General features: G+C 46.6%; 6 protein-coding genes across 6 annotated transcripts; 4 read left to right on the forward strand and 2 right to left on the reverse strand.

Moving 5' to 3' along the window:
- Positions 1 to 102: 102 nt before the first annotated feature.
- On the reverse strand, positions 103 to 1,130 carry F4812DRAFT_468555 (oxidoreductase; the record flags this gene model as incomplete). The annotated part of the gene is made up of 1 exon (XM_047938795.1): positions 103 to 1,130. One exon carries the CDS (start codon positions 1,128 to 1,130, stop codon positions 105 to 107), a length of 1,026 nt encoding a protein of 341 aa, XP_047785969.1.
- A 971-nt stretch (positions 1,131 to 2,101) lies between these two features.
- Positions 2,102 to 4,050, forward strand: F4812DRAFT_468557 (uncharacterized protein; the record flags this gene model as incomplete). Its single annotated transcript, XM_047938796.1, has 7 exons — positions 2,102 to 2,758; positions 2,822 to 2,883; positions 2,936 to 3,096; positions 3,156 to 3,638; positions 3,691 to 3,819; positions 3,883 to 3,941; positions 4,000 to 4,050. 7 exons carry the CDS (start codon positions 2,102 to 2,104, stop codon positions 4,048 to 4,050), a joined length of 1,602 nt encoding a protein of 533 aa, XP_047785970.1.
- A 2,749-nt stretch (positions 4,051 to 6,799) lies between these two features.
- Positions 6,800 to 10,054, forward strand: F4812DRAFT_236408 (SNF2 family N-terminal domain-containing protein). Its single transcript, XM_047930581.1, has 4 exons — positions 6,800 to 7,082; positions 7,310 to 7,836; positions 7,882 to 8,361; positions 8,422 to 10,054. Exons 1-4 carry the CDS (start codon positions 7,052 to 7,054, stop codon positions 9,865 to 9,867), a joined length of 2,484 nt encoding a protein of 827 aa, XP_047785971.1. The 5' UTR covers positions 6,800 to 7,051; the 3' UTR covers positions 9,868 to 10,054.
- Positions 10,055 to 10,885: 831 nt separating this feature from the next.
- Positions 10,886 to 13,618, reverse strand: F4812DRAFT_445916 (subunit 17 of mediator complex-domain-containing protein). The gene is made up of 2 exons (XM_047935599.1): positions 12,969 to 13,618; positions 10,886 to 12,897 (listed from the first exon to the last, which is right to left on the reverse strand). Exons 1-2 carry the CDS (start codon positions 13,226 to 13,228, stop codon positions 11,184 to 11,186), a joined length of 1,974 nt encoding a protein of 657 aa, XP_047785972.1. The 5' UTR covers positions 13,229 to 13,618; the 3' UTR covers positions 10,886 to 11,183.
- A 1,663-nt stretch (positions 13,619 to 15,281) lies between these two features.
- Positions 15,282 to 18,315, forward strand: F4812DRAFT_236430 (6-phosphofructokinase). Its single transcript, XM_047930582.1, has 4 exons — positions 15,282 to 16,116; positions 16,174 to 16,641; positions 16,700 to 16,787; positions 16,850 to 18,315. Exons 1-4 carry the CDS (start codon positions 15,400 to 15,402, stop codon positions 17,941 to 17,943), a joined length of 2,367 nt encoding a protein of 788 aa, XP_047785973.1. The 5' UTR covers positions 15,282 to 15,399; the 3' UTR covers positions 17,944 to 18,315.
- A 1,996-nt stretch (positions 18,316 to 20,311) lies between these two features.
- F4812DRAFT_236516 (uncharacterized protein) lies at positions 20,312 to 23,153 on the forward strand. Its single transcript, XM_047930583.1, has 3 exons — positions 20,312 to 20,835; positions 20,986 to 21,373; positions 21,479 to 23,153. The coding sequence occupies exons 1-3, from the start codon at positions 20,560 to 20,562 to the stop codon at positions 22,606 to 22,608; spliced, it is 1,794 nt and encodes a 597-aa protein (XP_047785974.1). The 5' UTR covers positions 20,312 to 20,559; the 3' UTR covers positions 22,609 to 23,153.
- The last annotated feature ends 1,426 nt before the right edge of the window (positions 23,154 to 24,579 follow it).

The following is a 24,579-nucleotide window of genomic DNA, read 5'->3' on the forward strand; positions in this document are numbered from 1 at the left end:
AGATACCTAGTACCTTACCTGGTATGCAGATGTGTTGGGAATATGGCTGTAACCCCCATGAGGGGTAGTCAACAACTTGTACCTAACAGATGCACGTATGAAGTTCACTTGATAGTCACAACTACTTTCTTCCCCTTCGAATCCTTAGACTTTTCGAGAGCATCTTGAATAGAGCCGAGGCCCTCGCCGAACACGAGAGGTTCGGGGTACTTCATGTACCTCTCCGCAGCCAATGCGTTTTGTAGAAACCCCTCGTAAACCATTTGACCAACCTCGTTGTCTCGAATGGATATCCCCATGATCGCCTTAGCCTTGACATCCCTCGACACCCATGATGGATCGATCCAATCCCCTACTGTTGTGACGAACCTATTGCCGTTGCACTTAGAGACAGCCTCGATAGCTGTCTTAATCGTATCTGGCTGTCCGTTCCCATCAAACGCTCCGCCGATCTCCTTCCCCGATAGAATTCGAGCTAATTCATTGGCAACATCGGGATGCTTGTAATCAACCACTTCAGTTGCGCCTAGCTGCCTTGCAAGGCTAAAGCTTCTCGTTGAAGCTGTTGTAATCACCTTGTAACCAGCTGCTACAGCTAGTCGAACGCCATTACTACCAACAGAGCCTGTTCCACCCAACACGATGATCCAAATGTCTTTCTCTTCGGGGTATACCGTGGGTGGCTGAAGCGCCATGGTGTCTTTTTGGAACAGCGCAGCCGCTGCCGTTGAGATACTCAAGGGAAGAACAACGGCATTCTCGTAGGGTAAAGATGGTGGAATAACGCACGCCATGTTTGACATTAAGACGGTGTACTTTTGGAAGCCACCATGGCGGTCATCCTCCGTCGCTAAGCGAAGAGCGTGCCCTATAACGCGATCTCCAACGCTAAACTGCGAAGCCTGGGATCCCACTTCCACAACCTCGCCAGCCACGTCGACGCCCAGGATCAAGGGATAGTTGAAGATGCTCCATGGGAATTCTTGGAAAGCTATGTCGATACGATTCATCGCAACCGCAGCGTTTTTGATGACGATCTCATTTTCGTCGGCGAATCTGTCTTCCGCTTCTTCTACCACCAGGGGCTTTTTCATGTGCCCGGTTAAAAATGCTGCGAAGTTAGTATCCATGCTTGTCGTAGCAAAGCCACAGGATCCAAGTGTTAACGAGTGGTCAATATACGAATCGAAGGTGGAGTATTTTATCAATATAGTCGAAATACACTGGTTGAATAGAGCTAATATGGGACGACTTGATCAAATTTCGCGGCGCGGTCGGGGAATAACTTTACTCACACAACATATTTTAAACGTGCGCACGGCTAACACATGTTTGTAATGTTACCAGGCTGCCATGCCAGCTGTACCCGAAGTATTAACTTTCAATTTCCCACATTTATCTTCCTTCTTTTTCATCTTGCATTTCAGCTTGCCATTTGCGGCCGACTACTTCAATAGGCAGCGACGCCATCGCCGATAAAGTAACGTTCATGGTTTTCGATAAGCCACTGCTAATCTTACCTGAAAGCAAATAAATCTAGAAAGGAGTGCCGATATTATCAAGTCCAGCTAGATCGTCAGCCTCCAGGTTCCAGTGACCAACGGCAGATGTGTATCACACCTTCTCTCCAACTGTCTCACCGAAGACTCGTAACCGTATTCGTAAGGCGCTCGTCATGGCGTCCCCGCAGAGGAGTATTGCATAGAATGTCTGTACGTAAATCGAGATAATCGTCTCCCCATGGGGAAACATGTTGCCAGTCCGCTAGCCACTTTATGATATCTGGACTAGGTAAGCACTTAGTATTGGGTTACTCAGTTTATTCATAGGATTGAGGAATAAGCCAATGTAGAACATGCTCACCAGATTGTCCCAATAACTAAAATAGTGGTGACGTTGAGAGGAACGGAAGTTACAACAGGAATGTAGATATCATGAGGGAGATACACGTCCAGTCTCCCACATAATGCAGCATATAGAATAGAAGCATCCGACTCCCCTCCCTCGCATAGATGCGTATGCAATCCATTGCAATATTCCCACTCGTAGATCGTACGTAATTACTTGGTCGCTTATTCGACAGAAGAGTCCCTCGCACAGCATGTCTATTTGGATCGACGCAGGAGCTACTCCACCGGCCCTCGACAAGGCCAGGCTTGCTGAATATATTAGAGCCGATCGATCAATTATCAACAAACCGGATCGGGCATCGGGGCTCACCCCATTGGCAGCAGCTATTCGAAAGGGAAATTCCTCTACCGTAAAGCTCCTATTGGACAATGGTGCGGATCCGGATGTGAAGACCCAAGATGGACGAACTCCAATGTTCCTGGCCGCAAGCGCGCCAAAGCAGCGGGCTAGGATGATACAGCTTCTCCTTGCCAAGAACCCGAATACCTTCGACGAACCTGGCCCCGCATCGTTCGGAAATGAGACTCCGTTGATGGCCGCTGTCCACAAGAGCGATGCCTCTGCTATTAAGCTACTCGTGGAAGCGGGAGCTTCTAAGGAGAAGAAGAACTCCAGTGGCCAGACTGCAAAGGACATAGCTGATAAGCTACAGCCTCCAGACCTTGCTGTTAAGGATGCCCTTAATATAATGGCAACCAAGGGTAAAGGGGGGCTTATAACATACATCAACGAATGGGTTCTCAAGGTTCTGGCCTACTTCGACATCTGGACTCCTCTTGCAGACATCTTCGACGCATCATCTAGGACCTATAACAAGATCCCAGTATCTAACCCCGCGCCGGGACAGGTGAGAGAGAACGCCGGCGCATGCTGCGGCCTGTTCAAATTGCTAATTCGTGGCTTGGGAAAGGATATCGCAGAACCACAGACCGTAGAGGACTTCAAGAACAACCTAAACAATGCAATCAAAAGGTAAATATGGCCGCGTATTCTAAGTGCGGTATTGCTGATGTGTTATAAAAAGGGGCGGCCTCGAAAAGTTCTTCCCTCCCAACGATCCCTATATTGAAGATGTGGCGAAAAAGGCTTTCCAACTCAAAAATGATCCGAATAACAAGTTGAACTCTCCTGCTCAGGTCGACGGTCTTGCCAAATTAGCACTGTATCAGCCTATCCTGTATTGTGGTAAGTGTCAATCAAGCCCGTAGAGTTCTATTCAAAACTAAGCAGATACCTATATTCAGACGACAGCGGATCTATGTGGAGCGAAGAAAACTACATAGGGAATGGAGATAGGTGGCGCGCTCAGATCGAACTGGCCAAACGAATTAGCAGCATCGCCACCCGCACCGACCCTCTGAATAGGGGCTGCCACCTCCGGTTCATCAACAAGGCCGCCCCGGATGCTAATGGTCTAAACGCCAAGCAAATTGAAGACAGGCTCAAAAGCTTCTATCCCGAGGGCTGGACACCGATCGGCACGAAGTTGAGGGAGAACGTCCTTGATCCTCTTATCTACAAGGACGTCGATGCGGGTATTCCGCTTAAGCGTCCCTTCCTAGTGTTGGTGACTACGGATGGGTATCCGACGCAGGAAAAAGCCGGAAAAAATGGTCCTATAGGAAAGATTGACGAGAACCGGAATGAAGACGCCGGTCGATTCCGCAGAGAGATCCACGACTGCGCGATGAGGTTTGAAAATAGCAAGGAGGGGTATAGGAAGGATGGTAAGTTTGTCGCTTGTCTGGGGGAAACGACCGAGCGCTAAATTCCTCCTAGTCGTCAGATTTTCAATCAGCCAGATCGGAAAAAATATTAGCTACCCTGAGGACGAGCAAAAGGTCAGGGGTTTCTTGGACGGCCTCGAGTATGATGCGGATATTGAAGACGTGCTCTATCGGACTGCAGGTGAGTTCTGACACTCCCACGCCTAGATACAGGTTTAAGGAAACTAACGTGCGCGTCAACTAGAACTTATGGATGCGCGTTATGACGAGCTCAGGCAGAACGAAAAGGATCTGGAACGCTGGGTAGGCATATTCTCCGCTGTTGTTTCGATGGTTTTCCAATTTACTAACCCCTTTATAGTTGCTTAGTACCTTGCTATCGCCTCTACAGTCCCTTTACAATACCGATTAGCTCTAGGATATTATCACCTCTTATCTTTCTATTGAAAGTAATCGGCGCTATAAGTAGTTGAGGTATCTGTTTCTATCAGAGTTCCTACATCCGTTCCAGGAAGTACAGTTTACAGTCACTAGCAATATAGTTTATTGATGTAGCCCAGTCATCAGCTATTCCAGTACCACGATAGACAACATCTGTACAATCATGCTTATGCAATGTGAAATAGTTCTAGATAGGACAATATACTGCTACGAATACACATTTTACTACAACTCAATGAGACCAAAAGTCTTGCACATGCTTAGAACCTAATGTTGTCATTCTAATTCAATGTCCACCATAGTAATAACACTGTGCTGCTTTTATACTAATTTGGGACGTGCATAGCGGTTAGTACGCTAAGCTTTAGGCGGCTCACCACTATAATCGTAAGGGATGCTACCCACTATTAGCCAATACAATACCGTGCGGCTTTTCTTTATTCACACATAGCCTACCTTAGGTAAGCTCAGATGTGTTATAAACGGCGGGTGCCCAACAACTATTATATGTGGCCATTAATGGCTTTTCAAGTATGTAATAATGAAATTATTCTGGTAGAAGGTCCGTTATAAGTATATTATTAGCTCGTATGAGGCTCTGCCGTCTGCATAAAGGATAGTCAGCTCGCTCGTACGAGGATGCAACGCCAGATGCTACTACACGTACGACCCCTGCACTCACTCTTTATATAACATATATTAAGGGCAACTACATCCTAACGTTCTAAGTAATGTTAATGTGGATAAATATTTATCAAGGCTATGGGCCTTGGTATATTGTGTTACTCACGCGAAGGCAGGCGAAAGTACCTTAGGTACCTGTTATATATAATATTAGAGTGAAAACGAGCAATGGTGTTCGGGAATGAGTAATTACTTGATGTGACCTATTGTTAATATCAGAATGATCAACTTGCCTACCTCTAGCATTGTTACCTATTGTTTTAAATACCTAGTTTCCTATATTCTTTGTCGTACGAAATCATGTTTCAGGAGAATGAAGTATTGTTTAAAATGGGTTTGATAATGCCTTGAGAGAAACAATTCTATATCTATTGTAGCAGTATTCAATGTAAGTATTTTATAATAAAGTCAAAATAATACTTAAGAAGCTGTTCAAGATCCACAATAAGTGCTAGGACCATACCATCTAAATCTCCCTGATCCAGCAGATTTCATTTTTGGGTGAGATATAATATCCTAGAGATTGATATTCGGAATAGGGTAGACAGACTCCTTGTCACAGTAGGCAATTGTTAAAGCCTTCTACCTACCATAAATTGGTACCGGGACAGGCTGACCTTTAGTGAACCATTTCATCTTGATTATTGAAAACGCACTCTTGGTAAATACCTATGTCTAATGTATTATAGATGATCAATATTCTCTCCTTGTGGGATAGCTAGCATCTTTGTTGCATTGTCAGTCGGTGTCCCCTTGAATGCCTCCTATTTCCATGCAAGAACTTTTTTCACGACATGTCACGTAGCCCAGTGCTTATAGAAAGATGTCTATTTACTACCATAACAACATCATGCAAGATGGTTCATGGTTTTACTCATCCTTTGGTGTAGCTCATGAAAATAATTACCCCCCGGTTGCCTCTCATGGACACTTTCTTCTGATAAAAGGGAGGTGGGGTCTTTGGCGATAAAGCATTAGCTATATGTAGCATACATATTGTGGTAGATCAGGGAAGGTAATATTTGCTGAATCCAATACCAGGTATCTCTCAAAGCAGATTTAGCGAATCAAGCCCAATGGGGGGGTGTTTGTAGTATCTGATTTAATGTAGCCAAAAAGATAGCTGCCATACATAGGCGCTCTTATTAACCTACTATATACCTGTATTTATTATCAACTTCATTACACGTGTCTGTCTAAAGTTTACTGGGTAAATCCCTCCAAGATATATGGACTTGTATGATTTTGTGATAAGTCGTCTTGTTGCCTGAGATACATGCAGATATGTATATGTCTAGCTCAAGAGCATCCAGCCAATTAAGTAAACGTCTCTATCGTACCTATGGAAAGCACGTTCTCCCTTTGTAAATACATGTATCACAAGCTGACAGCACTTTCCGACTGTTGGGAAATTCGGATTTATGGCAAGTACTCAAATAGGCAACCGTCGGGACTAGAAACTACAATGCACTTTCCTGTCAATCCCGGTTGCCCCGGAACGGAACGCAGTAATGGCAACTGCGACGTCCTCAACTGAGGCTCTAGATCAAGTTTTTTCATCCCACGACCAATTACCATTCTTCCACGGCAGTTGCATCTACACATGCATCCTTTTGGGAGTTGTGTCTGGTTATTGCGCTCGTGTTGCCTTTTCTCTGGGTATAAATTTCGTGCAGCCTCCCCTTTATGACTCAGGGTTTTCCACCTTCACACCTCATCAGAACAAACCTTTTAACCAGCAACGCAACGCGTCTTTGATTTCTAACGCGCTGCACTTCGGTTAAAACATTGTTTGTTTCCCTTCTCTCTACTTATTCGTCCTTCAATTGCCACTGCACATTACTATGAGTAACGGGCTGTTGCTGTGCAATTCGTACACTTGACCAGTTCTCCCGTCAACCAACAACGTCGCACTTGACTACCAGTCTTCAAACACTTATTTGCCGTAAAAGTATTCACCGGTATAACGCAGTAAATTCAATCCTATCCTACCTTCCCTTGTGACCTAAACAAAAACCTAGGTCAGTGTAGTAGGGTTTTACCAACGTCGCCGACAGGCCTACTCACTATCATTTCACTCTAGCGGCAGTGACGTTGCTGACCAGTGCATCTTTCCTTCATACATTCACATCGCCGTCACTCCCAATTACCACTACTATTTCATCTTTGGTAGTTGTACCATCGCCGACCGATACATCTTTCCTCAGTACATTCACATCGCCGATATCTCATTGTCGTCCAATAGGTTTCCCACCAATTCCAATACCACTCCATGCCTCTACTTCAAGATGGCATCAGATTATATTGAGCTTCATAAAGGTAAGGTATTTCCTGACTTAAGAGACTATCTCTCCCCTCTCACTACTATTACACCTTTGCCATCCCATACACATTTTATGCAACGGTATACTCCATCTCTAGAGATTTGAGATGATTTGACCAGTTATACTCTCACTTTACCACCCCTCTCTTACACTTACCTTGTGTCTCTTTGGCTTTATTCCTGTCTGCTTTAATAGTATTAAGCTAATCATTTTGTCATTTAGCTCCCTATCAAGGCACTGGTATAAATCAAGCTGGTGAATCACCTGAGAGCCTTGCGGACGTCAATGGAAGAAAGCGAAATTTTACAGACTATTTAGAGTCATCCGAGGACCTTGAAATCCCAATTAGCAAATTTCGCCGGATCACTATATCCCCCCCGGATGCCGAACTAGAGGAGTCGCTATCCGCAGATCAACTATTTGAGGAGTTGACCAGATCAAGTGGCTGTAATCTGTTAGGAGAACCTCTTTCTGCAGATGAAACAGCGTCTGGTGTTAACCACGGCCTTCAACTATCTCCTAATAAGTCATCCAACGCCCTTAAGAACCCACCAGGTCCTCTAGATGCGTTACGATACCCCCTTTACAAGCACCAGCTATTGGGATTAAAATGGATGAAGCAAATGGAGAAAAATATGAAGATTAACGGTGGTATCCTTGCCGATGACATGGGACTTGGAAAGACACTCACGACCATTGCTCTGATGCTCAGTCGTGACGCCGAACCACAAACTTGGGCTAACGTGAAAGTAAGGATTCCTCAAGTTCTATATGAACTATGCTAACTATTCCAGACCAACGTAATCGTTGCGCCTGTAGCCTTACTCAATCAATGGCAGCGAGAGATCAAGCAAAAGATCCTACCTGACCGTCAGCTTAAAGTCTTCTTGTACCATTCAAGCAAGAAAGAGTACAAACAGCTTTGCAAATATGATGTTGTGCTGACAAGCTACGGAATGCTGGTCTCCGAATACAATCGGAGAGAAAAATATATAAATGAGGCCACGAAAGCTGGATTCCCCGCCGATAATGGTTACCTATCTCAGATCTGCCCATTTATAAGCCCCAACAGCTGCTTTTACCGAGTAATTCTTGATGAGGCACAGTGTATCAAGAATCCCAGAACCAAAGCTTCACTGGCTGTTTGCCAGATAAAGGCTAAGTATCGCTGGTGCCTAAGTGGAACACCAATGCAGAACGGACCAAACGAACTTGCTCCCCTTATCCGATTCCTAAAGATTCAACCGTACTGTAAGGTCGAAGAATTCAAGAAAGTAAGTTTTTTATCAACAACAATGAAAATATAGAATTACTATGCTAACTGTATCGCACAGGCGTTTGGATCTCTGCAGCCGAAAGGTAAATTTTCGGGCACTACTGACACAAGGTCCAAGGCAATGAAGTCGCTACAGAAGTTTCTCAATTCTATTCTACTCCGACGGACCAAGAAGTCAAAGATAGATGGAAAGCCAATCATCCAGTTGAAAGAGAAAATCGAAGTCGTTGATCATGTTGTGTTTGACTCGGATCAAAAAGAATTTTACAATACTCTTGAGAAGGATGCTCGTGTCCAATTCAGCAAGTATCTCAGAGCTGGAACCATCGGTAGACATTATACCAAAGTCTTGGTACTCCTACTACGCCTACGTCAAGCATGTTGTCACCCGTATCTGCACCTCACGGATTTAGAATTGGTCCCACCCGATATCCAGGAGGAAGAGGCAGAGAAATTCGCCAGCAGACTGAGCCCGGAGGCAGTTGAGCGTATCAAGGGAACTGGACCCTTCCAATGTTCCGTGTGTTTTGATGTCATCATGGCACAGCCTTCTATTATGTGTCCTTGCGCAGATTTACTTTGCCCACCCTGTGCTGAGGCATTTTCGAACCTGATAGCTCAGAATCGAATACGCGCAGGGCAGGATCAGTCCCTCAACGGGCAAATTGAATGTCCAGCTTGTCACAATAAGGGCGAGTTTGCGATAATCAAATTTAGTTCATTCTCGAAGGTGCACCAACCTAAGCCAGTCATGGCAGTAAAGAAATCCGAGACGGGTGGCGATACTGACGATACTGATGACACCGACTCTTCATACGACTCAGATAATTCAGATGATTCTCATTGGGAATGTTCAGCCAAGTTCGTGCCGGAAGAACTTGCAAAGCTGTGCCAGAAGGCAAGGCACAATATGCGCGCCCGCGAAAAGTACTTCCGAACCTTACGTTCAATTTGGCAGCCTTCAGCCAAGGTGACCAAGTGCTGTGAGATCATCGGAGATATCCAGAATACCACAAAAGAAAAGGTCATAGTTTTCTCGCAGTGGACCGTTTTTCTTGATCTGCTTCAAATCGCAATCGAAGATGCGCTTCATATTCGAGTTGGTCGATACGATGGTAGCATGACCGCTATTAAACGTGACGAGGCAGTTAACGAATTTACCGAAAACCCTGAAGTGAAGGTTATGCTGGTGTCACTCAAAGCCGGAAACGCGGGCCTCAACCTGACAGTGGCTTCGCAGGTTATTCTCATGGACCCGTTTTGGAACCCGTACGTTGAGAATCAAGCCGTCGACCGCACGTATCGTATTGGTCAACAGCGCGACGTTACAGTCCACCGAATCCTTGTGGAGGGGACTGTGGAAGATCGAATTATGGCCACTCAAGAGCAAAAGCGAAAGATTGTCGAATTCGCACTGCAGGGCGATGGTACATCGAATGGGGATTCGAGCAAACTTGGCACCGAGGACCTCGCGTTTCTCTTTGGTGTGGGCTCCAAGAAATAAACTTCAGGACCTCGATAGCTCTGGTCCACATAATCCATTCCGACAATTGGTGGTTTACTTTCATGCGGCCACTTTTATTCCAGTCTTTTCTTTATTTTCCTTTTTCTTTTTTGCCTTTTGTTAGCTGCAAGTGACTAACTGCCCCCTATGATTCTGACAAAAGGGGTTTGATTCAAGTCTACAACACATGTCTGCGACACGATGTGCTCTGCACATAAATCACAGCCATTAGTTTAGGGGATACGTGGATGAGCATTACGATGGCGTTTTTACTAAAGGTATACAGCCTATCAGGACATACAGTCCAAGCTACTACCTGGAGGGGAAAGACGGAGTGTCTCTGTCCTCGTACAGTGTCTTCATTTTGTACATGGTTATCGCCTCACGGCGAATGACGGGAGACGAGCTATGTTTGTATATGTGTGTACTATGGAGGATGTGTCTGGATTACTTTCGCGATAGTGGACGTTGCTATAGGTGGTTTTCTTTCTTTGCGCTGCATTCTTCTTCATCCTCACGCTTCCATTAGGGAACAAGTTAATATGAATTCGTGCGTTTCTTTTCAGGCTTGGTGTTTCAACCAATAACCATCTTGACCAACGGAGCTTTTAAGTGTGTTCGTTGTGCATCTTTGCACTTCCACTAGAGAATTAGTTGACATGAATTAATGCGCTCCTTTCCAGTCTTGGTATTTCACATAAAACCTTGCTTAAGGCTAACTGGCAACACCCGCTGAGACGGCAGTTCATGTGCTATAAGTCCTACGTTAATCTTTTAGTAACGAAATATTTCAATAAGCTCTAAGGACTCACATGACCGTGACAATGCCGCTTACCTTTTATTTACATACACGTAAGTCCTTTATTAAAGGTATCTCTGTCGTTTAAGGGTTCAGGGGTAAATCATCGGATAGGGGGGTTACGTGGGTCCCATGCATGTGATACCAATGGTGGTCATGTGAAATACCTAAACCTTTCACCAGATTACACGCCTGACACCTTATTCGAAGTCATTAACATTGGATTATCCAGTATTGTTGCAATTGTCACTTCTAGCCAGCTACTTCCGTACCCTGGAACTATATAACAGGTACCTAATGCTAAGTGCCATCCTGCCGGTCTTGCTCCCGATCCACCGAACCCTTTCCCGTAAAAGTCATCCTTAAAAGACAACAACCAATTCTGCAGCAGTAAACCTGGCTACTTTTACGGCATTGTTAAAAACCACTTCTTGGCAGACTGGTCGGGTTTCGCAGGAGAGCTTGCCATGCTAACAAAGTCCTGTATAGTCTCGCTATCAAGGGTGTGGTCCGATGTCTAATCGGCCGCTCCTTCACCCTGTGGTTGCGGATACGTCTGCATGACCCGGAGGACGGCGTCCGCGATGCTGTCTCCTTTCTCGTCGCCCCGATCCGCTTTCCACGTCGAGAGAGACCGGGACGTACGCTTGCCTTCCTGCCATCGCCCATCGAGGCTCAGGATCAAACGGCCGTCGTTATCTTCCTTAAGGCCGATTCGAGCCTCTCCATCATCCCCGTCAACTACCCCGGGGCCGTTCACTGTCTCGGTCCAGTATATATCGTCCCTGCCTAGTTTCTCCGCCGTAGCTTCAGCTAACTTGTGTGCGAGAGCGCGTATCGTAGCTTGTTGAATAAAATAGATAGCATCCTTTGCACTTGAATATGGTTCGCGTATCGCGTCGGTGGGTGGGTATAAATCCGCCAGGGGGTTTTTCACTCCTTCATTCATAGACGTGTCATTCTTATTACTCTCCGGGTTGTTATTGTTGTTATTTTGAGGGAATGGTGTAAGGGAGATGAAAAAGTGCATTTGGATGTAGGGTACGACCACGACGCGGGCTCGCACGAAAACTTTGGCTTCCGGCGTGATAGCCAACTCAAAAGCAGATTCCAGACGGCCCACTAGATAGTTTATAAAGTTGAGCTCGGTTTTGGCGTTGCGACGGGTTAGGTTGCTCTGGAGAAGCGTAGGTGCGAGTGGTTGTGTGGTCGACTTGCAAGTAGCGGTCGAGATGCCAGCACGTTTTAACGTAAACACTAAATCATCTAAGAAATCCGTCATGGCCTTGCAATCCTGGAAATACTCGTTACTTGCGATTACTGCACGGAGAATGGCATAGGGTGGTGGCATACGATTAGGTGGGAGCTGAGCCATGGTCGTGCGTCGGTAGTAGTTCTGTCGGTGACCTTGGAATAAGAGGAACTGCACGTAGATGTAGTATGCTGTACATGAACAATGCGTGCTTAATATTCTTTCATTGGCGTTATCCGGTTCACCAAGGTCTTCGAGAGTGAAGATAAGATCCGTTTCCGAGTCCTGCTTCCAAGTGATACTCGACGAATCCGAGTAAACATCAGAAGAAAGAAGGGTACGAGCTTCCCGATTGAGCTCGTACCATAACTCCTGGTGAAAGGCAGTATTTCTGGCTTCACGTACGCGGTCCTGGAGAGGCGCCTCGTCCGGTATTCGTCCAGGTAACGGTGACTGATCCACAATTATGCCGTTTTTCTTGAGGGTAACCCGAATTCTCTGAGAACCAGCACCGACACGAGCCAACCCCAGGTGAACAGTGCCATCATCATTGCGTTTAAGGGGAGCAATACTACTATTCCTGAACTCGGGGGCGGACTCGGCGAAACCAAACCGTACACCAAGTGTGTGTTTCTCCTGAGGCATGGCACAAATAGCCCAGTCATTTTCGCTGACAGCCAAGACATCAGCCCAATATTTCGTCTCCAGCTGCATTTCTTTCTCAAGTTTCTCTGCAGCTGCCACAACCGAATCCACCATATTGTTGACTCCCATGAGCCTCCATCCAGTTGCGACAGCGATATCATCCTGCCTTCGTTCTTCGGTAATATTGGACTCGTTCAACTTGGAGGCTCCTAGGGTACCAATGCCGACTAGTTCACGCAGCTCGGGCGATAGCGTGTTCAAGGCTCTTGGATCTTGTTTCGTAAGAAGGAGGGAGACGAAATCGAGACTCACCATGGCGGATTGGTGTGCGATTCTGGGTATTCCATCATTAGCATAGGCTCCCGCTTAGAGGAAGTTCCTATTCGTCGTCTCGCGAGGGCTTACTCGATATTTTTTAAGAATTCTTCTCGTGCAACTACAACGCTTTTCAGCTCGGCATCCTCATCTTCCTCCTCGTCGGAAGAACCCTCGGTTTCGACGCGACCATCTTCCTGAGCTGCAATCTCTTCGCGCAATTTAGCCTCTGTAACATTGCGAAAGCCACCGCTTTGAACGCTAATGCGCGCGATGAACTCGCCGAGGTTCTTCGGTTTCTTGTCGCCTATAGGCCAAGGACGTAGCGAGAATGGTGAACCGGAGGCCATCTCGATCGCTGGCGGATTTATATAATACGTTCTAGCAGTGATTATAATTCTATCCGTGGGACTCGAGGAGACGCAATATGGGATGTTCGAGCTTGCATTGGATTATGGATTTGATTTGAAGATGTAAAGGAAACAATATGTACAAAGTACATGGAGTACATGGAGCTAAGTAGCTAGCTGCGAACAAGCATGCAGCGCAGCCCAGTCAAGATCCTTGTCCCTGATGAGTCAGCATAGAACAGATCCGAGCTTAGAATTTAGAGCATCAGAGCATTCAATGCGCCCCCCAAAGTTCAAGTTTGCATTTACGTAGCACATAGCACATGCTTCCCCAAGCATATTTTACACCTACCATTTCCATGTATATATAATTCACCCTCTCCCGCCAACAATATGAGAATACCTAGGTATTTTACCAACCCCCAAAAATTAAATAAATAAATAATACCATATTCTTTACAATCATTCATATCTTCGTGGTAGAGAATCGTTGCCACTTGCGTGACATACTACTTGTAGTTTTAATTTCTCAATCCGGTTTATTCTCGGACAACGCCGCAAACTCGAACTGAATCTTGCCGAATTTTTAATCTTAAAAAGGTTTTAATGGCATGATCAAGGTTACTCGAAGTGTATCCCCAGTATACGGCATAGTTACAAGAACAGCTAACAGAGGTAGTGGAGGATGGCGCCTTTATGTAGGCTTCCTTTGCCGAATCATTCGAGATTATGTGACACACCTATCCCACGATACTATCTCACGACAGCCCTAGACTTCCAAGCGGCTCTTTTTTCAACTTGTTCCACTTTTAGATCATGTTGTTGATGGCCATCCTAAGTTGCTGCAACGTACGGGGGTTGAGACGCCCCCGAACCTATGGAACGCTAGATTAATTTGTGCAGAAAAAGCTTGATACAACAACAGAAAGCATTAATCACGAGCATGTCTATCGTCTATAGGAGGTACCTACTTATATACTTTTTATCACTGCGGGAATTTCGAGCATTCTCACTTCGAGGAGTTCTTGGCATCGCATGCAGTAGATCTTCCTCAACAAGACCTTGACGTACCATAGCATAGTACGTCAAGTGGGGGTTATGAGGTTATGAATTGAACGCTAAGTCGACAGCCGTTCCATGGCGAACTCCGTTATGTAGAGGTGCTCCTTAGTCATTCCGCGCACTGTAATACCTATAACAAAGATATTTTAACAGCTTCCACTTATAGGGCCGACTTGGCCAAGGCCATCAGAGTACTACTAACTTGGCCGACTAGTACCATATCTTACGAGGAAAGAAATTATTCAACAAGCTCGCGTTAAATACTACCCAAGTATTTTACAGCGATACTGGTATTGCAGAAAGGTGGTATGTAGCTCTTGAATAAAAGGTAATAAGAAAGAAAAGAGCTCAACAAGTAAAAATAACTCAGCCTCAACACTCAGCTGCAATATAATTGGGGTTAAGTTGTAGGTGCATGCATTTATTACGTTACAGACTTACAGACGGGGCCGACTTACATCATGCATGTACAATTAGGTACTGTTTAACTAGGTTGGTGTATGTATATAGGTGGTACATGTCGGAGGACGGAGTACCTAATGTAGTGATGTAGTGAGGGGTTTATTTGTACTGCCCGCTACAGATCCGTACCTACGTAAGAGGGTCGTTACTTACATGACTTTCCATAGCTTTCCCCCCGCACTGATAGTTGATAAGAGCTTCGTTTATATCACCGTACCGTTGTTTTTTTTCTACTCGGTCCGGCGCATAACACCTCACGTATGTGAAGTAGGCAAGTACATGGATAATAGGTAAGTCACCCTTTTTTTCTATTTATTTCCCTCGTCGCATTAATAGCACGGCTATCTCCTGATATTTTCCCCTATTTGACGTCGATTGCGTGGGCTGATTGGATCATGTAAAAGAACGCATTTATAGGTCCTATAAGTTCTAATGTCCTCTTGACTCGCCTCTACTTTAACCTCTACTTTTGCCTCTACTTTTTTTTACCTTTGGATGTGCCAACTCTTGGTTTAGTCGGCATTATATATCTCTCTCCTATCCTCCTCCCCCGGCCCCCTTCCTCAAAACCAAAACCTCCAAATCTCGAATTACCTCTAAGACCTCCATCCCTACTATATCATACCTGGAATATCTATTAGATCAGCATGGCTACAACAAAGAAAAAGATCGCCGTTATGACCTCCGGCGGTGACTCGCCAGGCATGAACGCCGTGGTTCGAGCCGTCGTACGAATGTCTATTCACATGGGATGCGACCCTTACTGCGTCTACGAAGGCTACGAAGGTCTAGTCCAAGGTGGTAATTTCATCAGGAAAATGGGATGGAACGATGTTCGAGGATATCTTTCCGAAGGTGGCACACTCATTGGTACCGCTAGGTGTATGGCCTTCTACGAGCGCCCCGGACGTTTAACCGCCGCCAAGAACCTTATACTCAATGGCATCGACGCCCTCATTATCTGCGGCGGTGATGGCTCCCTTACCGGTGCTGATAGATTCCGAGCCGAATGGCCTTCTCTAATCGAAGAGCTCGTATCTACAGGCCAATTACAACCAAAACAAGTCGAACCTTACAGACATCTGAACATTGTAGGACTCGTTGGTTCAATTGACAACGATCTTTCCGGAACCGATGCCACCATCGGCGCTTATTCCGCTTTGGCCCGCGTGTGCGAAATGGTAGATTATATCGAAGCCACCGCCTCATCACATTCCCGTGCTTTCGTAATAGAAGTAATGGGTAGGCATTGCGGCTGGCTCGCTTTGATGGCAGGTGTAGCTACCGGTGCCGACTTCATCTTTATCCCAGAGAAACCTAGAGAAGATAACTGGAAAGAAGAGATGCATCAAGTCATCAGGAAGGTACGTATTCAAGCTTAACATCGTAAATACCAAGGTCTTTTATGCTAACTTCACAAGCACCGAGATTGGGGCAAGCGCAAAACCATCGTCATCATTGCGGAAGGCGCTCGTGATAGGCACGGTAACAAGATTACGCCTGAGATGGTGAAAGATCTCCTCGCCGACAAACAAGGTCTGGCCTTAGACACCCGTATCACAACCCTTGGTCACGTTCAACGAGGAGGTACTGCAGTGGCCTACGACAGGATGCTCGCCACGCTGCAGGGAGTGGAAGCTGTCAAGGCTGTTCTTGAGGCTACGCCAGAAACCGAGACTTGTGTCATCGCTATTACCGAGAACAAGATCGTTCGAAAGCCTCTAATGGCAGCCGTACAGGAGACTAAGAAGGTAGCAAAGGCTATTGAAGCCCAGGACTTCGATAAAGCAATGTCACTCCGTGATACGGAATTCTCCGACCAATACAACTCTTACATGATGACTACCAACATAGGACTTGACCATGATATACATTTAGATGACTCCAAGGTAAGTTTACAGATCTCCTCTCTGATATTATCAAATACGGATGCTAACTATGCTATAGAAAATGAAAATTGGTTTTATCAACGTCGGGGCACCGGCGGGCGGTATGAACGCTGCTATCCGTGCAGGTGTGGCTTATTGCCGATCGCGTAAGATACCCCTACTACTAGATTCATTTTCTTCGCTGCATCGACTAACTTTAAGTCTACAGGTGGACATACGCCTGTTGCAATTCACAATGGATTTGCTGGATTTGCTCGGCATCATGGCGACACGCCGCTAGGAGCTGTCCGGCCATTTGATTGGCTTGAAGTGGACGGATGGGCAAGCAAAGGAGGTTCTGAAATTGGAACAAACCGAGAGCTTCCGGAAGAATCTGGTATGGAGCTAATTGCGGAGCTAATCGAGAAGTACGAATTCGACGCTTTGTTCCTAATTGGTGGTTTCGAGGCCTTCCATGCCGTTTCACAGCTTCGAAAAGCTAGAGCGAAGTACCCTTCGCTCTGCATTCCCATGACTCTACTGCCGGCGACCATTTCGAACAATGTCCCGGGCACAGAATATTCCTTAGGTTCCGACACCTGTCTCAACGAACTCGTTGCTTATTGCGACAAGATTAAGCAATCCGCGTCGGCCACCCGAAGGCGAGTCTTCGTTATTGAAACCCAAGGTGGTAGGTGCGGATATACAGCAATTCTAGGAGGATTGGGCGTCGGCGCGAGCGCTGTCTACATTCCGGAAGAGGGCATCAGTTTGGATATGCTGAATGCAGACGTCAAACATCTTAAGGACCTTTTTACTAAAGATAAAGGTCAATCGCGAGCTGGTCGATTAATTCTTGTCAATGAAAAGGCAAGCAAAGTCTTCACAGCGAAGCTTATCGCGGATATCATCCGAGAAGAAGCTCACAACCGTTTCGAATCACGAGACAGCATTCCCGGCCACGTGCAGCAGGGTGGTGTTCCCTCAGCCATGGACAGATGTCGTGCCGTCAGATTAGCTATTAAGTGCATTCAACACCTCGAGAAATACGGCCCCAAGCCTCAGAAGAACCCGGAAAAGATCATGAAGGATCCCCTAAGCGCGTCCGTTATCGGTATCAAGGGCGCCAATGTAGTTTTCTCGTCCATGAAGCAAGTAGAAGAGCATGAGACGGATTGGAAGAACCGACGTCCGACGGCGGCCCATTGGCTCGACAACAAAGAGGTTGTTGATATCCTCGGCGGGCGCCCGCCGTACCCCTTACCCGAGAAGAGCCTAGTCGGGCTCATAGCCAAGGACGCGAAGCGCGGGCTTGCTGAGTAGAGAAAGAAAAAAAGAAAACGGATTGGAGACTAGAGAATAGTGGTCGGCCGGTTGGGTTGGGAGTTTACAATATCGGGACAATACCTAGGTAGATAGATTAGTACGGTTATGCGAGCATGATTATGATTTATTTACCCTTACGATTTCTCAAAGTATTTTGGGGGGGGGGGAGTATCATAAAGTCGACATTGCTATTTTGCGCCAGTCTAACTAAAACGTATTTTTGAATGGCGTGGTTATTGAGACGAAAGCATTGTAGAATTTTGATCCGTTTAAATTGAAGTCTATTGAGTAAGGCATAATCCGGGGTAGCGGTTCCATCCGATTGGATAAGCGGGTAGAATTGGAAGTTATGCGTGGCCGTTCTCAATGGAGATATAAATTTCGCTGGCAATCTTGGGTACCTGCCATAGGATCCGTCTGGGCTGAAGCTGCGGCACTGAGTCCAAAGCTTCGGAACTGGATTGGATCATGAATAGGGTTCCGAATGAAACGACATGATATGCAGGGATAACGACCACGCTTCTACTAGGTACTATGTAAGCTTACCTCCACGGTAGGAGAGCGGGAAGAACCCGTTGCCGCTGTGTTACTAGTTGAGCTTTCCTGATCCTTAGTGAATGAAGCCTGACATTGCAGTTATATACAAACAACGTTTGATTAACAGGTAGCTTCACCTTTTTTAAGTACAACATGTCTTGAATTTCAACTAGCGGATACGTGGAAAGGACTATTCGTATTGGTTAAAATGAGCTAGGCCCTAGGTTGTGAGAGACAGGAGACAAAAAGATGAGACGGACGAAGTTGCTTTTGCCACAGTCTCCAGCAAGCCACATCGTCTCAAAATAGAATGGACGAAGGAACCCGGCTTGTCTCGGGATGCCCGGCCAGGGTTACATAGTATGTCGTCTAGTGCACGTGCATTGTGTTAGGTTGGTTAGGTGGTTTTTTTTTCGAGCGCCAGCAGCTGCTATTCCTGGAAACTCGTTGCATCTCGTACTAACTTCTTCGAGGACTTAAAGAATTTAGATCTCACGGATTTTGTAAGAAAAGCAAATTAACAAATTGGAATCACGGAAGCGAGGATATAGTTTATCTCATGACCTCGAGTTTGCTGAGGCCTTAGGACGTGAAATATATAAGAGTTGAGTTTTATTAACCGTTTGGTACAACCTTAGGTACTAACTATTAGAATTATGAATTTCACATGCCCAAACCTCAAGTTAAGATGAGATCAAGACCCCACAAAGTCCCAGCCCCAAAATACCGCCTACGACGTCAGATCTGTGAACCGAGTACGGGGCCAAAAACAACAAATGCAACTGTGAACCTGCCCAATCTAGGCTCAAAACCATTTCCAACATACGAGTTCCTACGAACTTATATGCCTGCTGGTTTGGTTTTGGATACCTAGCTCTAATACCTCGTAAAGCTTCCAGTCCTTTTTCTTCTTTTATTATAATTATAACCTGCTCAATTAGCTATGGCCTGTGCCCCTTATTAATTTGTACAATATAAAATAACAGGTACCCGCGGCAATCCTCCGCTGTTACTATGTACCGTCGAAACGTCACGGCCTGAGGTGTCTTTTAACCCCCAAAGAAAAAGCCAACTACATTACTAACATTACCAACACCGCACATATCACATATAATGCAACCAGTTAGTTTATATATTGTAACGTCAACGGTTCAACGACGTATGTTAAACAGACATATCTCCAACTGAATACTATCTGCTTTTCTAAGTTACCAGCCCTGACGATTACTTGTTAGTCCCCCCCATTAAAAGAGGCTAAGTTCCTAGACATACATACATACGATGCACCCACGAACGTATCTCACCTACCTAATTCATCCAGCCGGTCTAGGGCTAGAATTGCCCAAGTCGTCGATCCGAACTTACATTATCTACCAACATACATAGAGCTAGAGTAGGTAAACCTAGAGTAATGCGAGCAGCCACCGCGAATCCTTTCCGGTGTAACCGTCTTCCTCTCCTCCCCAGACCCCAGGTCGTAAGGAGGGCATGTATCGTACACTGTAAAGCGTTTAATTCTTCTGCTTTGCGTTGCGGGTCCCTAAGTAAATGGCACACTCACTTCCTCAAAACCTGGTAGTGTTCCCGGTAAATACGGCACCCATAGCTGAGCGAGACAGCACATAAATGAAAATCATCTAGTAGATCAGGATTACCTATCAAATTGGGGCTTTTTTCCTTTTTTTTTCTTTTTTTTTTTTTTTTTTTTTTTGTATCCCTGCACCTCCATGCTACTTACATACACACACACACTTACAAGGTGGCGTACCCCAAATAGGTATTGTACAATACATGCACACCTTAGACAGGTAGGTACCTACATAGTAGAGGTAAGATCTCATCGATCCCATTTTCTCATAACTCCTTTTTTTTTCTCTCTCTCTTTGGCTTCATTTTATAGTTTTCGCGTCGTTCATGTTCCGTTGCCATTCTTGTTCTGTTGACGATAATATGGCTGGTGTTTTCACATGCTAGACTCCCTCTCTCTCTGTCTGTCTCTCAATATCACCTTTATCTAAGCGGATCCCCTTTCCTACGGGGCTTCCCTCACGATAATCTACCTACCTAGGGTACCTAATGTCTTCAAGAATCGCATCTACGTTTTACCTACCGATATGGCTGCTTGCCGGACAAGTGTCATGCGGCTCCATCGCGGCGTGGTGGAACACGCAAGCGCCCAGCTTCATAATGCAGGACGACGACACGGGGAACATACGGTATAGCCTCTGCAACGGCAACTACACGCCGATATTCCCGGACGACAAGACGCTCGTGGCCCCCTTCAAAGACCACCTGCCCAAGAACAAGACGAGCCTGTCGGCGGCAGGGTGGGTGGACGGCGAGACCGCAACGGTAAGTCAAAAACTTGAGCTGAGATGAGAAACTCTCTCTGTCTCTCTCTTTCTCACTCTCTCGCCATGGCGAAAGTGGAGCCCGGTCAGACCAGGCCAAGTGAGAGTGCCTTTTTTTGCTGACGCCAGCGTGCTGACAACAAACCAACAGGCGTCGATTTTCTACATGGATACCAGTGACGAGATCGTCAATGCGCTGCTGAAATGCGATTGGAATACGGGACACTGGGAAAACACGGGCGAGTTCGTCGTCTCCGGGGGAGCGCCTAAAGTCGCCCCGGACTCGGGCATATCCGCTGTGCTGCTCGGGTCGGTGGAAGGATACAGAGTATACTACAATGATCTCGAGGGCACTCTCCACGAGATCGGATACACGCGTACCACGACGTGGTCTTACTACGGGGTTGTTTCCCACGACGCGGTTTCTTCCCAGGCTATCGGGTCTACATTTTCCAGTGGCAATATCTCGGTCGTGAGGCCCCGAGATGCCGAGAACATGGGGGCGTCGCAGCTTTACGGCGACGATATGTGGCATCTATGTGAGACCACCTTACCTACACCTAGCACCTAACCTACTTACTCTCAAGGTTTATTTTAACGAGGTAGGTAGTTACCTGTTTATAGCGCTGACCATAATTTTCCAGCGACTTTCCCAGAGCCGTTAACACGGACGGGGAACCACTCGACAAACGCAACCAAAGCCTCGGACCTGACGCTCGGCTCCAGCAGCCCGAACTTCACGCTACCGGCGTGGGACGGGAAGGCGTCCGCGCTCGCCGTGACGATCAACAACAAGGACGTGCGCAGCGTGTTCTACATCGGCACCGACAAGAAGCTGTACCAGGTCAGCAACGACGGCGGCGGCGGTGGTGGTAACAGCACGTGGAGCGTATCCCCGCGGCCCGAAGACGACGAGAAGTCCTGGCCCGTAGCCGACGCGGCGGGCGCGCCGATCGCGGTCGCCAGCGACGTCGGGAGCCGTACTATGCGGCTGTACTACGTGAGCGGGGGGCGCGTGGTGGAAGTGAACGGGGACCACGGGCGGTGGCAGGCTGCGACGGTGCTGCCCAGCACGAACACGAGCCAGACGGTGGGGGCGCCGGGCTCCGTAGCCACGAGCATGCCGGCGCCAGACGAAGACGGGAAGTTGAGCGACGGCGAGAAAGCGGGAATAAGCGTCGGGGTGACGCTGGGGGTGATTGCGCTTGCGGGGACGCCGTTTCTCTTGTGGCTGATGCGTCGACGACAGCGACGGATCGACGAGGCGGCGGCGGCGGCGATGGCGGCGGCGAGGGGAGATCAGTATAATAAACCGGAGGATAATGGATCGGGACCAGCGTATGGACCCGATGGAGCGCAGATTGCAGCTCAGACGGGTGTTGGTGCTGACGGATATGCGTATGGGTACGGTGCGGCGGCGCAGCAACAGCAGCAGCAGACTTATGCAGGATATCCACAGGCTCAGCCCGTTCAGACGGGGTACAGCCAGCAGCAATCACAACAGCCCCAACAGCCAGGGGGAGTCGTTTACCCGCAGCAGATGGGATATACTGTGACTCCAGACGGATACGCACAACAACCTGCAGTGACGACGGCGGTGGCGTACCCGCAACAGGCAGGGTTTACGCAAAATGGGGAATGGGTGTATACTACGCCGACGGGGGATAACGGGGCATATTACCAGCAGCAGCAGCAACAGCAATATTACCACCAATACCAACAGCATCCCCAAGAGATGCCCGGGGATGCCAAACCCGTCGAGTTGATGAGCTAAGGGCCGATCCAGCCTAATTTATTCGAGTAACTAGCACCTAATGAGCCAGATACAAACAAACAAAAAAACGAACAACACTTGTATAAGAAAAATCGGGGTCTCTCTTGGAAGAGAAAAGGGAAAGGAAACATTTACATCTTGGGTTTTGAATATTGATCTCCAAAAAACAACGGATTTTCTGGTGCTGGGCAAATATGTCTAAGGGTTCCTAACATAAAAAAACATGTTAAAGAGGACTAACTGGCTTAGGCTTGTTCTGTATATATATATCCTCCATTGTAATGTATATAACTAGAGAATGTTAAGTTATAATACCATAACTGTGTAAAATAGTTGTTGGTGGTGAAGGCTTCTTCGTTGCTGTGTTCTTGAAATATCTGGAGAGTTTGGATCCACTGGGAGCCTGTGAGCTGCCGACATCTCTAAGAGCGATAGGGCCTTATTTATATATGAAAAAAAGTAGACGAGGCTAGAAAGTCTGATGAGCGTATTGATCAGACTCGCTACATACTCGTCGAACTGACAACAGCCCTGAGGGACAAGTTAATACCTGTATGAATCATACATCAGGGGTATTCCTAGCGAGACAGAGCCTCACGCATCAAAGCGTGATGTCATTAAAAAGAAGCCTTCGGGTACCTAGGTAGATAGTCTGGATTCAAGATTCAAGATTCGAGAACATTAACGATATCCGGTACGGCCCGGCTTAACCTTCGATCTGCAGATCCAGCCCAAAGTGAACCAACGCCGAAGCTCAATTGGTCACGAGATCTCTCTAGAAACGCGGTAGCGAAACGCCTAGAAAGCTCCCTGTTGTCTATGTATCCTATCCTATGAGATCTAGGACCCAAGATACGAGTTCGTTGATGTCAGGGGTGATTCTGACGCAGGGTTCGTGAAGAGCGACACGCCCATCTCATTTTTTTTCTGGCTTGATGCCCAATAAGTCAGATCCGTTAGATCGTCATGTATAACAGCTCCTCCTAAGGGGGGCAGAGTTCCTGATTATATGGAGAACACGATGGATATGGATATCCAATAGTGCCCATACTATGTAGTTCAGGGAAATTCCCTTGCAGAAGTTTTTGACTAGAACGCATCTCGCATCTGGTGTCTTTTTAGGAATTGTCGAATCAAAATCCCGTGATTTTGGCCTCTCCGTGACGAATTATATGATCGGCAGCAGTGGATATTATCTAAGCATATTAGCGTCTGGATATTATTAGGTAAAATCAGTACGTATATGATGACTATGACTGGGTATGGTAGAATCTGGATGCAGCGAAGTCGGTACGAAGTTACATAAAATAGGATAATATGGTCCGAGCGTGGAGACTTGCTGGGGTGCGGGTGGATTTCCACGGAAGCCCTTAAGCAAAAACCGGAGCGGCTAGATAGGCAGAAAAGGCAGGAAAGACAGGACAAAAAAGAAAAAGAAAAAGAAAAAAGAAAAAAGAAAAAAAGAAAAAAAGAAAACAAAAAAAAAGGCAGGGAAAGGAAAGTCCACTGCATCATTGCGTCAGCGTCCTCCCCACTGGTTTCAACCCCACCATTTTTTTTCGTCCTTCAGGTTCCTTCAGGCTTTTCTCTGCACCTATCCGAATGCCCGTCTACCACCTGCTACCAACCTCTCCATCCACTCAGCTGCGACTTGGCATAAACAATATGCAACCTGAGTGTTATGTATGATGCATTCGATTTATTTCGATGCTGAAAGAATAAAAAGAACAAACCCGAAAAAACGAAAAACCACTGGCCTACTCCTGTAAAATCGGTAAAGTGAGGAGAGCGTTCGGCATTTCTGACGCAGTTGCGCAGCTCATAGCTCGCAGCTCGCAACACGCAGTAAAAATGAAGCAACGCAGCAGCAAGCATACATAGTATGAGTTGAGAGCCCCATCCAAGAAACAAAACAGGCCAGTCCAGAGGAGGTATCGTGAGCAAAAGGTGGCGCGTGGCATGCCCCAGTAT

Source organism: Daldinia caldariorum (assembly GCF_022478825.1).
Source record: "Daldinia caldariorum strain CBS 122874 unplaced genomic scaffold F4812scaffold_25, whole genome shotgun sequence".
Taxonomy (NCBI): domain Eukaryota; kingdom Fungi; phylum Ascomycota; class Sordariomycetes; order Xylariales; family Hypoxylaceae; genus Daldinia; species Daldinia caldariorum.

What these genes read in the sequence shown, in the direction of transcription:
- F4812DRAFT_236408 (XM_047930581.1), top strand. Translation starts at nt 7,052, where the DNA reads ATGGCATCAGATTATATTGAGCTTCATAAAG. An exon ending in TTATATTGAGCTTCATAAAG is followed by an intron (nt 7,083 to 7,309) that starts GTAAGGTATTTC and finishes TTTGTCATTTAG; the next exon opens with CTCCCTATCAAGGCACTGGT. An exon ending in AGGTCGAAGAATTCAAGAAA is followed by an intron (nt 8,362 to 8,421) that starts GTAAGTTTTTTA and finishes TGTATCGCACAG; the next exon opens with GCGTTTGGATCTCTGCAGCC.
- F4812DRAFT_445916 (XM_047935599.1), bottom strand. Translation starts at nt 13,228, where the DNA reads ATGGCCTCCGGTTCACCATTCTCGCTACGTCCTTGGCCTATAGGCGAC. An exon ending in GAATTCTTAAAAAATATCGA is followed by an intron (nt 12,898 to 12,968) that starts GTAAGCCCTCGC and finishes TGGAATACCCAG; the next exon opens with AATCGCACACCAATCCGCCA.
- F4812DRAFT_236430 (XM_047930582.1), top strand. Translation starts at nt 15,400, where the DNA reads ATGGCTACAACAAAGAAAAAGATCGCCGTTATGACCTCCGGCGGTGAC. An exon ending in TGCATCAAGTCATCAGGAAG is followed by an intron (nt 16,117 to 16,173) that starts GTACGTATTCAA and finishes TAACTTCACAAG; the next exon opens with CACCGAGATTGGGGCAAGCG. An exon ending in TGTGGCTTATTGCCGATCGC is followed by an intron (nt 16,788 to 16,849) that starts GTAAGATACCCC and finishes TTAAGTCTACAG; the next exon opens with GTGGACATACGCCTGTTGCA.
- F4812DRAFT_236516 (XM_047930583.1), top strand. Translation starts at nt 20,560, where the DNA reads ATGTCTTCAAGAATCGCATCTACGTTTTACCTACCGATATGGCTGCTT. An exon ending in TGGACGGCGAGACCGCAACG is followed by an intron (nt 20,836 to 20,985) that starts GTAAGTCAAAAA and finishes ACAAACCAACAG; the next exon opens with GCGTCGATTTTCTACATGGA. An exon ending in CGACGATATGTGGCATCTAT is followed by an intron (nt 21,374 to 21,478) that starts GTGAGACCACCT and finishes ATAATTTTCCAG; the next exon opens with CGACTTTCCCAGAGCCGTTA.